The 13,336-nt window shown below is 45.3% G+C and overlaps 2 protein-coding genes across 4 annotated transcripts in view; one reads left to right on the forward strand and one right to left on the reverse strand.

The window, feature by feature from the left end:
* The window catches only part of LOC124184338 (kin of IRRE-like protein 1), a 137,612-nt gene that overhangs the window by 47,000 nt on the left and 77,276 nt on the right, over nt 1-13,336 (reverse strand). For 2 of the 3 annotated variants that reach the window (XM_046573926.1, XM_046573923.1), the window contains exon 3: nt 3,921-4,001. The gene's annotated coding sequence lies outside the window, so the exon portion shown is untranslated. The remainder of the gene's footprint in view (nt 1-3,920; nt 4,002-13,336) is intronic. The other variant, XM_046573925.1, reaches the window with a different exon arrangement.
* On the forward strand, nt 5,647-7,100 carry LOC124184341 (kininogen-1-like). Its single transcript, XM_046573933.1, has 3 exons — nt 5,647-5,708; nt 6,418-6,658; nt 6,776-7,100. Exons 1-3 carry the CDS (start codon nt 5,697-5,699, stop codon nt 7,018-7,020), a joined length of 498 nt encoding a protein of 165 aa, XP_046429889.1. The 5' UTR covers nt 5,647-5,696; the 3' UTR covers nt 7,021-7,100.

Below are 13,336 nucleotides of genomic sequence, written 5' to 3' on the forward strand. Positions count from 1 at the left end.
CATGACCAGCATGTGTGCGTGCGGTAGGTGGCTCTGTCCACGAGAAACTACGCAGCGACAGTAGCTAAACATCAGTGTTTATGCTGGAGCTTTGCACCGATGCCGGAGCGCAAAGACTGTGCAGTCGGTGTCTGCATTAGAGCTTTGCAAAGCGCCGCGATCGATGGCCATGTGTTAACACGTGTATGAGAGACGGATTTCTTTTTTTTTTTTCTCATTGTATTTTTTCTTTTTCTTTTTCAACGGTAGATCGGGGCGCATGAACAGTGTTTGAATTGAGTCGTTAGGAATCCGATCCCTACAGCTTGAATGGGAGAGTGAAAAAGGACGAACGTAACATAGCTACTGATCATGTGTCGGAACGTCGACTCGTATTCCCGGGGTGAAAAATCGCGAGGTTTTTATCACGTAACGTGAAGTCACGATTTTTTAGAAGGAGAACTGAAAAGCATCGTCGGAATGTTGTCGAGAGACAAGCAGGAATTTTCGTCGGATAATAACGAAATGCCATCGCGAATCGATTCTCTTTGCTTTAACGTCGTAGATCTGTAGTTGAGGCGTAGCGTTACACTCACACGACTAATCCAATTTCAAAAATCTACCCCCGTGTCACGATTCGCTGAATCGAAGGTTTGTCGACGAAGATTAAAGTCGGATTTAAATGAAGTTGCAGACGAACGCGATTCGCTGCGATATTCTTTCATGCATTAATGGCTTTACAACATGTTGTCAAAAATGGAAGAGAACGCGACCCGAAAAATTGCGCAAATAGTAAACCCACTTTGGATGTTATACGGAGAATCGAACACGTCACATTTTTCAGAAGATCACATCTCGAACCGATGTGAAAAACGAATTTTTACGAATTTCCGGAAGCAGTTTCACATTCGCGATATTCCTTACCCAGAATTCGGATTAAGCTTAGAAATATCCGTCGTTGTAAATCCCGTCGAAGGAAATGGAGTAGGATTTCCTCTTTCACGTCCCGGAGTATCAATTTCGTTCACTTATTCAACTTCCGTTTTCAGTTCTCCATATCACCAAAGAATGTCGGACCAAAGTACCTTACACTGCTCCTGACGAGTATCGCTTTCGATATACGCTTGCAGCGTGTGCCCGATAGAGAAATGTGATTCGCCGCATTGGCACAAAGTTTCCAAAATAATAAAAAAAAAAAAAAAAAACCAAGAAACGGAAATCAACAACAAAAAATGTCACAAGGCAAGTAACCTTTTCCATCCTCAACTGCAGATTGCGATCAATGTTAGTTCGAAGATGTAGCCGCCGATCGGTTCGTATGAAAAAATCGCTGAAACGCTCTGATTCGGTGCGAATCTCCTTGGGCGAGTGAAGGGGTAGGAAGTGGATAAGGGTGGAGCCAGAAGTATCCCCAGCGTCTGCGCCTGTGCCATGAAGGCGGACAAAACAGGCGAGGGAAGGAGAAGACGTCTATCCGTAGCGGATTACAGGAAGCTAAGCTGTGTTTATTTGTCACATTTGTCACGCGACTCAACGGCAAATCGCATCTGCTGTTTCTACGGGATTAGAAGATAAAAGGTAATTGTCCTCGGTTGTATACCGGGATCCCCGTACTCCTCGTGTAACAGGCTTAGCTGTGTATACTGCACGTATACATATGTATATGTGTATGTAGACAAGGATCGCATTGTGCTCGACTGTGTTTACTACACTCGGAGACTCCTTCGTTTTCCTTCCTCGAAGCATAGCGCCAGGAATGCCGACTGGCTTACCTTCTTCTCGGACTGCTCCAGCTATGCCGGAAGCTTTCGGAAGCCCCGAGGCTTTCAGTATAACAAGGTTATTGTTTATTTATTTGTCGGGGTAAACTCAATTGCTGCGATATGAAGAATGTACACGGAACTCACTGTTTTGTTCGGTGTGTTGAGGATAAATGAATAAAACGAAAAAAAAAAGATCAAGGAGGAAAAAATCAAATTTCTCACGTTTGACATGTTTAACATACATGTCCCTGCGAAAATGAAGCGTCGTGAATAATAGCAAATTAACTGCTGTACGGAAGAAGAATTGGAGAATGGGGAAAGAAAAAATTGAGAAAAATAATTCCGTTATATAAAGTCACCCTACACGGCATAACATGTACGCGTATATAAATATAAGTAAACATTTTACGAAGCAAGACATGCAGGCTGAGTGCGGGATTTTGGTCTTGAGATTTTTCCGGATCTTCGAGCACGCGCAGCCGGGTAAAAAGATGTTTGTAAAAAGATCATCCGGCAAGTTTTGAATGTTTACATCCTGCAGGAGGAAAGTCGAGTACCCTACTCATGTTTGGCTTTCAGCAAGACAGGCGGGTATAAGCAGAAAAGAGCTCGAGTAAATGCTCCCCCAAGTTTGATTCGAATCAGTGTAATTCGAGGGGGAGGAAGACGAGAAGGTTTTGAATTTTCTACAAGTGCCAATCGAAACCAGGATGCCTTAGCAAAGGAGCCCAAAATTTCCCCGAGCTTTGACGACGCAGCGAAAGACTTTAACGAGGCAAGTAGGCACAAGGGAAAAGGGAGAAGCCGCAGGAGAGCGGGAGGAGAGGAGAAAAGCCTCTTCGACTTTGACGCGTCGTTTTCCGAGGCCCAGGGATCGAGTCAACCTCGTGCTCTTGCAGCTCCTCGTCTTTTTCTCCTCCCCTCCTTCATGTCTACATCCCGGTAGGGCAAGGGTATTATTTATTTATTTATTTATTTATTTATTTATTTATTTATTTTCAAATCCTTTATACGCTACTTAACAATTAAATTTCACTTGATTTTAACCGCGTTTATTAGTTTTAGTTTTACTTATAATTTATATGCAAATAGGCTTTAAACTGATTCGTTTCCGAAAGTACCACGTGGAGGCATTGAACCAGGGATTGTGAACGAGGAAATTGCACATACGCGATTATTTCAACTTTCGTTGGATTTTTGAGATGAATTATTACAGTCGTAGCCAAATTTGGAAGCTATGGTCCAGCTGTTATGATAAACCAGCGATACTGCGGAAGGGATTCGTCCCGTGCCGGAGGAAGATCGGGCGGATTGTATAAAGAAGTGTCCGGGTCGTCTGGACGTCCATTTAACACCCAGCTCCGCTTCCTCTTCCTCGAACCTCGTCAGTGGTACCAAAATGCATAACGCGATCCCCGATTCGTTTACAGCGAAGCTCGTCCAAAGCTGAATTGGCCAATCATCAAGTTGGACGGCGTTTAGCCGGCCTGATTGGCCATCAACTATGGATAACTCGATTCGTGCGAAATGGTCTTGCTGCGATGCCAAACAACCGCGAGCCTCTATTTCGGTGAAATTTTATTTGAAAACCGGCTGTTACGCGAACCGCCTATCAAACGGACGCTGACGCATTGCTGCACGTTTTTCAAAATCATCGCTTACCCGCGAACCCGTTCGGATGTAGGTATACAATTACCCGCGAAATAGGGAAATTGCAAAATGGCAAATAACGAAAGAGGAGCGCTCTTGCTGAATAACCGCGTGACTGGTGGATTCCCCCGTGTCGTTTCACTCGCACATATTTCGCAAGCTCATATGCGCTTGAAACCCTCGACCTGCTAACCGGATCACTGCGGTACCGTTGAATTATTTACATAATTTTAATCAACTCGGTGCCTGCTGTTCGTTGTATCCTTTGTCCAAAAAAATATTCATTCACTTTTAATTATCCAAGCAATGTTAAGCAAAGGGGAAAAAGACCCGGGAAACGTATCGAATTTTTCGGTTTAAATAACAAAGTACGAGACAGGTAGTAAACGTTTTCGTGCAATAAGTGTACCGGAAAACCTCAAGACTCGAATATGAAGACGCACGAAAGCGTTCACCATTTCTTGAAACACGCCTCTTCGCTCATTCGCTTATAAAAATCAATTTAGTACTTAAAATGTGATTACTTACCAAAACTGCAACATTGAGTCACGTCAGTTTGGCATTGAGTTGTCACGATCGCGGAAGAGGAGCTTCTTTCTAGAATATCTGCTAGAAACGAGAAACAAAATTTTTTAAATAATTTCACATTCTTTCCAGATAAATTTTAGAGAGAATTTTGAAGTTGATGAATCGTTCAAAGAGCACTAAAAACATGTGGTTTTATTGTTTTCGAAAATTTTGCACTAGTTATCATCAGGATTAAATAACATATTAGCGTCCACAAGTTTCCTGAGTTGAACGAACGAAAATAACGAATATTTCAAACCGTTCGATAAATTGTACTGAAAAATTTTTTCCCTGAAAAGAATTCCGATTAATGAAGATAATCCCCCGAGGTTTCCGTGTGTGTTCGAGATTTTTCCCGTAGGTCGAACGACGTACTTGACAGGTACAAAACATAAAGGCGAATAATGTCAAGATCGAGATAATACGTCGGAGGTAAACAGGAAAGATTTACCGCAAGATCAGCCCTGGAAGTAGCCAAGTGGAAAATTCTGGGGGTTCGGGTAATTCGGTGAGTTTTACGAGGAGCCCGTTGAAAATTTAACGGCAACAAACACGGGGTGAATTGCCGGGGCTGCACCGGCGCCGACGACGCAAGATCGCGTGTGAATTATCACAACAGGTAGCCCTGCAGGCTTTGCGCGGCTAGTAGTTAACTTCAATTTGCTAAATTACGGGCGTATAAACGGCGCGGGCCTAATCGTAGAGCGGTAAAAGCGTCAAGAGCGCCGACAACCTGAGGGAGGAAAAAGAAGGTTCTTCGTCCGGCAATAAAGGTGATTTTTCAGCAGGATCGACCGAGTCGTTTTTTCGGATCTCTCTCCTATTTTCAGATCCTTGTGTAGCCGGACTCGTAAAAGTTTGATTCCGTCTGCAGTTCGAGTTGTGGGATTTTTTTCTTGTTTTTTTTTTATTTTTTTTTTATTTTTTTTATTTCTTGCGTATATCTTTTCCCAGAGGCGCTTTGCGTCCTCCTCAAAAAGCGAGATACGATTCTGTCGACGAACTTTGGAACCGTAAAAAAAAAACGGGTTTTACGAGACGACAACACTGACGACAACTTAGCATTGAAATAAAAAAAAAAGAAAAAAAAGAAAAAAATAATCCGTTGCGACGATGTCGGGAGAGAAAAGTTGTGCTCGTTTTATTATTTTAAAAAATTTCGGGGTTCAACGTTCGCAGTGCAGCGGTTTGGTGAAGCACGAGTCGCAAATTAGAGCTACAGAAGAAATCAATTTTCCAAGTTTGAACGACAGCGTGGCTGTAACAGCTTTCGGACCTTTTATTCAAGTGCCGTACGAAGTAATTATAATATCTACCGGTCCGCGTCTGATCTCCTTCCTTGTGAAATCGGTTATACCTACCGATTCTTTTACATCGGACGAATTACCGTAAGTGTAATGCTCTACTGATTCGCCGCCGTCGCTGTAATTTTTTTTGCATCCTCGGTACCCGGTATCCGCCGGAGCCGTTCCAAACGTTGAATAATCACCGATACTGTTACAACAGCGCTGAAATCTAAAGTCGATTAAATAACCCAGTAACACAAAGGCGGTCGCGCCTGATGTAAACTGGGGTGAGAGTCGCGTAAGTAAGAAATAGAAAAAAACGAAAAAATTTTGTCCAGTAATCGTTTCAAACAAATCGAATCCGCGATTTCTCAAACTATATAAACGCCGGTACACTTTTGTCCAGGTATCAGTTTTGACAGAGTCACTTCACCGGTCTGATACAGCAAACATGGCGTTCAAGGTGCCGCAGTTACTCTAATATTAATTTAACGCAATCAACAAATCAGTATCGCACGCGTCGATTTAAATCCAAAATATCGGCCAGAGTTATTAACAGCTTTTCCCGAGTGATCGTCGCCGAACTGTTTTTAAATTCGTCGCGAATTTCTCTGCACCGTCTTTAATAACCTTCGTTTTTTCCCACCGGCTACGCGTTTATATACCATTAACGGACGAGACGAGTTTAACAATCGCGGGAAAAGAAACCCGCGCGGCGGATTTGATTGTCTCTTGGAAATAATTAGAATAAAACGAAACAGCTAAACTGTCTATGGAAGAATATAATATGTATATATATATATATATATACATACACTGCGGCCATATACCAAAATTATCCTCCGGTATGTCGACTTAATAACAGGTTGCTAACCGAAACCATACCGCTGCAGCGTTAAATTAAAGCAGCGAGCTTGCGCGTCCATTTTGACAGAAATTACAGCAAATTTTCGCCCCTTCAACCAACGCTCAACCACGACTGTGTTCAACTAACTGGCTTAACCAACGTGCACGCGGTCCAGCAGCCGCCTTTTCACCGCCGGATAATTAGAACGAACGCGTTGATCAACTCCGACCGGAATTAATTAAGAGAGAATTATTCACGGCTAGCAAAAATTTTCGAGGAAAAGCTCCGGTCATTCCAACCTGACAAACGTTTTTGCCCCCCACAGCTGGTCCCCCTGCTCACGATGTTGACGTTGGGTATCATGACTCGATGCACGACGGCCCACAAGGCTCACTCCTTCCAGCATTACCACGGGCCGGTGGAAGGCGAGGGTGTGGAGGTCGTCTGGAAGGACAAGCACGGCCACGAGGACCACGACTTCAAGGCTCACCCGAAGTACGAGTTCGCCTACGGAGTCGAGGACCACCACACGAAAGATTTCCACGGGCAGAAGGAGCACCGAGACGGTAAGACGACATTTTGACGTTCCTTGCTTCACGGGAGAACGATCCCCTCTGGTACCAACCGAATTCATCGCCATCGTCATCGTCGTTATTATCGTCATTCCATTGCACCGTGTCCAGGCAAGGACGTGGCCGGTGAATACACCCTCCACGAGCCAGGCGGCAACGTCAGGACCGTCAAGTACCACGCCGATCACCACGGTGGGTTCCACGCCATCGTCCACAACAGCGGTGGCAACGACCACTCCGGAGGGACTTACGGTGGTCATGGACACGGACACGGACACGGACACGGACACGGACACGGGCACGGACACGGGCACGAACACGGACACGGACACGGTCATGGCCATGGCCATCACTGATCGAAATTGAGCGGCGAAGGAACTGTGATAAGAAACTTATCCCTCTTGACACGTTAATAAATTATTTTCACCCCTCCGAATGCAGAAAATTTCTTACTCCTACCTCGGTTAAAGCAAAAAACATGCGGACGAACCGGCGCGAGATAAAAGGGGAACGAAACGAGCCAGCTTCGCGGTTCCTTCGTATTTCCATACTCCAAGAGTATACTTCCTAATATTGGTGTACGGTTAAATTTATTATCGCTCGCGTTTCGTCGACAGTCGAACTCGCCGGAATTTCAACATCGTGAAAGATTTTTTTCACGATGTGTTACGAAGAATAACATTTCGTGCTTGCGTGCCTTCGGAATAATCTTGGGTATCGATTAATTTCTCCTCTGACAACCGTGTCTTCAGTGGCTTTTCAAATAATACATGTAACAATGTTGAACGGAGTTAATTGATTGGTAACCTACTCGTAGTATGATATTGTGTTCGAAGACTGTCGCCCAATTTTAAGAGACGGGACAAAAATATGCCAATGTAATTTTGGAAATTGAAGAAAAATATTATACCAACAAATTTTTCACCCCTGGTGCAGTATGGCAGAGCCGACCGCGGATATTCTCGCGAAACGAGCTCATAAAATTCGGTGTAATTATTTCATAATATAATTCCCAACGATATTTTCAGGCTCCGTTGGGGAGCGGAGGTTTGATCATTTTGATTGTTTTTTTTTTTTTTTTTATTCACTCTCTCTCACTCCTCTCACTTTTCATTCTTCACCCCAGCGGTAAGCGATAATAAACCGCCGCTATTCACCACCCTGGATATATACATATAATATACGAAAATCAAGAGCCAAAGACTGCAGAAGCCGAATCAACGCCAAGGCCTTGCGGGCAAGTTTGAATTTTCCGTACACTCCGGTTTTCCCTGACACCCTAATTGAAAGAGCCCGCGCCCCGCTAATGGCTTCGAAAATAATATACCTCATGGCCCACAACTAACTGACAAACAGTCAAGTCCGCGAAATTACCAGGAAAATAAATGAGCTTTCACGTGACGTGGTTTCCACCCACGTATATATATATGTGTGTATATACACATCTACAATGTATATATTAATCGTTTTTATACGTTGACCAAGCACAATTAGCGTAAAGAAAATTCAAACAAAACGCTTGCTAATTCCTTTTTCGTATTATTTTGACAGCCGTGCTACAGCCGTTCTGATTAATTAACGTTCGGTAATCCAACGAACAAGTATGAGAATTTATTCATAAGCGGCTTATATAGTATGCCTTCATAATGCGTGTTAGGTACCTTTCATCAACGAGATACATTTCGCTATACCTAGATTTACGTGACCTCTACGAACTAGCAAAAGAGCTTTTACGCTAATACCAAGTGGCTCGAAAGCGCGCGATTGAGCAAATTTTAAGCAATTGATATTTGTTTGCCCGTAGGTATAATATTATTCGGAGAGCGAGAGCGAGAGCGAGTTTGAACAAAAGCCCGCCGGGAACCACTCCGCAGATCCCGAGTAAATACATCATTACACGTATACATACCTGACAGGTACACGATATATATGTGTAAGTGTGGATATATATATATATATATACACGCTATATATATTGTACAATCAACAAGGAAGGAATAAATAAAATTAGTCGGCGCGAGCAGCGAAGGGTGGGTAATCAGAGATTGATGCTCGTGCTTGCCGGCGCTCGTCTAATATCAGTCAAAAGAGTGATTGATTGGCATATTAAAGCCTTTTACAAGCGGCTCGTAGCAAAAATCCTGGATTACGAGCCACGCGAGTGAGTTTAATCTCCGAGTATAGGTGAAGGAAAGGCCGCGCGGCGTAAGGCCCGCGGCATGTGTTGCGTTTTTACTCGCTGCAGGCCCATTTACCCATCTCAGCTGCCTGCAGCGACTGTCCCCCGCGTTAAGCGTGTTCAACCTTACGTAGTCAGCAATATTCAAAAACCAAGATCACAGTTCACGTGTTCTCAAAGCTACCCTAACGCCGATAATTTGTCACTTTCTGACAGGTTTTCTCCATCCGCACTCCAGCCAGCCCGCCGCTAGTGTTTCGCCTCGCTTTTCGAATATAGATCGAGGGTAAAAACACGGATAAAAAATGCGGAAAATTCAATTCCAAGAGCCTTCGGGATTCGCGGTCCGCGCAACGCGAGACGATCAGATTCCGGGCGAGTTCTTCTCTTCTACGAGTATTTTACACGTACATACACCTATCGGGCCGAACATGAAAGGCCAGAGTCGAGTCTACGCTGTAAATTTTATCCAGATCGTCCTCGAGTGACTTTGACACCTTTCCCGAAGGTTCAGAGCTATTTTCCGCCTGTTACGTCACCGACTATGCCCTGCACGTGGGGTCGCGTATAACCTGCAGGATCGGAATTCACCGTCTTCGTACGGTTTAATGAAGGCTTCACAAGCCATCGCTGTGCCAAAATTTTCTTCAGCGAGTCGAATTCCTTGTTGGAAACGGGGAGGAGACTGCAAGTCGGAAGGGTGAAAGTCGCATCAATCACCGCGCGTTTCGGTTCCAAGCTTCCACACGGCACTTCCTCTCAACGCGTGACGTCGCGGCGCGCGAACCCCGCATAACTGGACCCTTTTTGCGACGACGAGCACGCATGCATGATTCACTTCGATTCTTCGTTCATCCCAACTGAATCTACACACATCGGAAAATTTCGGGAAGAAACTGGAGAGCCACAGAAGCTTGTATTACGTCCGAGTCCCCGCGGCGTAATCTTGCGACACCCTGATTGTTCGATCTTGATCGATAGATCGTCCAACCAGACCGGAAGCTGCAGAACCGTAACGGGGAACAACAACTTCCGAGAAAGGCGCCATCCGTGACGGGACTAATCCGGCCTGTGAGCGGCGAGACGTTTTGATATTCAAGATCTCGAGCATGGCTGAATCGCTTCGAGATTGTCACTTTCCGGTTGGCCCGGAGTCGCGGGGTCGTAAATTTAATGGTGGCAACGTCTTCTTCGTTGCGCCCTCGACGCGCGGGGCACAATAGCTCAAAGACCGTTTCGAATATCGCCGAACTTTTCTCCCAACGACATTCGACTACAATGGCACTTCGATGCCGAGTTTCCATCCCTCGTACACGTCTCCACACCTATAACCTAGCGTTATACATATCGATACCTGCATCCCCGCGCCCAGCTCTCTTCCATATAAATATGGCAAGTGTGCGCGATCGCTGGACGGTAAGAAATTTCTCCCGTTTCACCAGTTTTATACTTTAAGCGAAGGTGTTCAATCTCGACTTGGCCGATATGCGGTTAACCAAGGAACTCGCGGCGGTCAGTCACGATCCGTGACCTCCAACAGGCGTGGTCCCGGGCTGCCCTCGTTTGACCGTAAGCAGTCGAATCACCCCTACACGACCAATCAGGAGAATCCTCGCGACGATGCTGAACGGATGCTCCCATCGCCCTGGAGGTCTTTCGTCGACACAGGTATCCGAGTTATCCGACCGTTGCTGCGGCACACAGTCGTCAAGGTGTTTGCACTGCGAGAGTTTCTGCTCATGCGCGATGCCTCGATCCCCGTATCGTCGGCAGCTTCCGACTGACACAATGTGGCCAATTCAAACGAAACTGTTTACATATGTGCATAACGTACCGTGCTCATCGTACTGCAGGGATTGTGGGTCAACTGGTTTGAGTAAACGCGTCGGGCATGTCGATTCAGAGCCTGCGGTCGGACAATCGCATACGTTTTTACGTATATGTATAGCTCTGTGTGCGGAGAAGCACGTGTCAAGCGAGAGAGAGAGAGATAGAGAGAAAGAGAGAGAGAGAGAGAGAGAGAGAGAAAGAGAGAGAGAGAGAGAGAAAGAGAGAGGAGAGGAACGGCAATACAGAGGCGAAAGAAAGCGTGGAAGTAATGTGAGGGGAATTTATAATAACCGTGTTAACATCTGGGGTGATAAAAATGTTAACTTAGATTCATTTTTATACACGCAGCGACCGAAAGTGGAATCCCGGTGAGGTGCATCGATACTCAAAAGCTACACGAACCTTGTAGTACGTGCTGCAGTCCGTTTGGAGGAATGGTATGAAATTTTTTTATTCGACGATCAAGAAAACCTCTTTTGAAGGGTATGAATAATTATTCTCAAAAATCTGTTAACCCGGACGAGAATAGAACGGGCAAATCTTTGCTATCGCTAACGATATCGAATTTTGAGATGCTTTGGGACCTGCCGCGGTTGATGGGAAGAATAAGTACAAAGCGATGCTGAGGTAAATTCTAACCGCCTTACTTAAGTAGGTATATGGTTTTCTGACTTTGGAGTCCGGTTCAGGATATCCGGGTATTTCAATCGTGGATCATTTACGGAGTTGTTACAGTGCCAGACGAGTTCAACTTCTGTAGACTCAACTAAGGACGAAATTGCCTCTCTGATTCAGGCGTCTGAAATCTTAGGTAACGCGAACTTTTCGCGAAATAAATTACTTCGCATCCTAACGATATTATTATCCTCGTCTATACGATAACTTGACTGAATTTTTCATTACTGATTACCGTTTTCGCAACCCTTCGACGTGAATCGCAGTGTTAAAAAGTGAAAATACAGGTTTTCAAGATCTATTCAAGGATTTCAAGAGTTCCGCAGAAACGATGGTTGTTAGCGAGTAAAAGGAGTTCAAGCAGATCGTGAACGGCCAGAATTTTGTTCCGGGACGATCTTCATTTTCGTAATACGACCGTGTTGACAAACGCGCAGAACACGTGACCCGGATAGTGTTTAGGACCGATGAGTAGTACCGGAACTAAGCAAAAATTCGACATTTCTCGTAAAGTTGAGGGTAGCAAAGCTGGGACATGTGCACGTAGCAGAAACCCAAGGCACGTATAGGTACGTAACTATATATATATATATGCATAACGAAAACTAAAAGGTTGGAACAACTGACTGCTGCAGTGGTTACAAAAAGTAAAAAAAAAAAAAAAAAATAGTTTCGGATGAGGTAAAAATAGAGGCGAAGAAAATAGGAGAAAACGAGTAGCGGCTAACGAAAAAGAAAATAAAGAAGCCCTAAACAAGACCGTAAAAGGCAGCTCTTGTCCCCCGGTTACGACCGACTTTATCGCCTAGTCTGACCTGCCCGTGCCGCGAGCCAAAATTGAGCGTCTCCCCAACCTCAGACGTTCGCATACGCGCCATTCATTAGACCGCCCTACTAACTTAATTGAAGACACCCTATATATCAGAAGGGGATATTATGCCTACCCCTGCCCACCACTCCCGTCCAGAGATCCAAACTACTAAGGGGCAGTTTGTACGCTCGAGGCGCGCACCGCCCGCGCCGCCGGGCCCATTCGGAGGTTCGGATATTAAATTACAGAGGCACACGGTCCGGACCCGGCAACTCCCCGTATAAGCGTCGACTGGTATCCAGCCTAGCGAGTACGGCCGCGTTCTACATCCATCTAGGAGCGGAGGGTCGACGCAATCTTAAGAAATCTCACCCCTGACCCGGTCCCGGCCCCCCGAAGGGACCGGAAGCGAGGTTTCGCAACTACGAGGAGGACTCAATTTTTCCACCCTAACCGCAACCCCTTTTACTCGCGTCTCGCTAGCTACACTCGTCGTGGTTGCTCCGTAGATTAAGTAGATATTTATAATATTCTCCGGTAACAAGCTTTGCGGGAAAGGAAAAAGGGCTTATCTCCCCGTAATGAGCTTAACTTTGCGGTTATATGTATATACGGTATATGCGTTAAAAAGTTACGATCTTGCCGAGTTCGGCCGGATTTTTTGCTTACCGTTCAAAGCGGAGCAGCGCGAAAGGAAATTAGGAAGAAGGAAGAAGTCCGAAAGAAGGGGTGAATTCGCATCAGCTCGTTTTACGCCGCTTATTAACGACCCTCGTACGGTTGATCGGCGGTCCTCCGTCTCTCGTTATTGGCCATCGACTGACGAAGGTGAGAAAACCGTCAGACTCGGCGGTCTTGCACAGATCGGCAAACTGTCCGCCGGAATTAGTTCGATTTTTGGCACGGCATTGGGGCCAACTTCCGGTGACAGTAATCCCAACTCTCCGGTTTCTCGGTTCCGTATAACGAGCGAAAATATTTTTCAGGCTAATTATTGGAAAGTGCAAAATCTCTTCTCTCTACGGTTGGTACGTATGATGTTAATCTGGAAAACAGCTGATAAGATGCCCCGCGGTTTATATAACGTAACGTGAGCCGCTGCTCGTCGAAGGCAGTAGGTTTCATTCAATTAAGGATACCTACTTCGCTCGAAGTTGTACCAAGCTTGCCAAGTTTA

This window comes from Neodiprion fabricii, chromosome 6, assembly GCF_021155785.1.
Source record: "Neodiprion fabricii isolate iyNeoFabr1 chromosome 6, iyNeoFabr1.1, whole genome shotgun sequence".
Lineage (NCBI taxonomy): Eukaryota > Metazoa > Arthropoda > Insecta > Hymenoptera > Diprionidae > Neodiprion > Neodiprion fabricii.

Bases quoted from the DNA above. Each gene is read 5' to 3' on its own strand.
- LOC124184341 (XM_046573933.1), top strand. The intron at 6,659-6,775 runs GTAAGACGACAT...CACCGTGTCCAG, and splicing joins GCAGAAGGAGCACCGAGACG to GCAAGGACGTGGCCGGTGAA.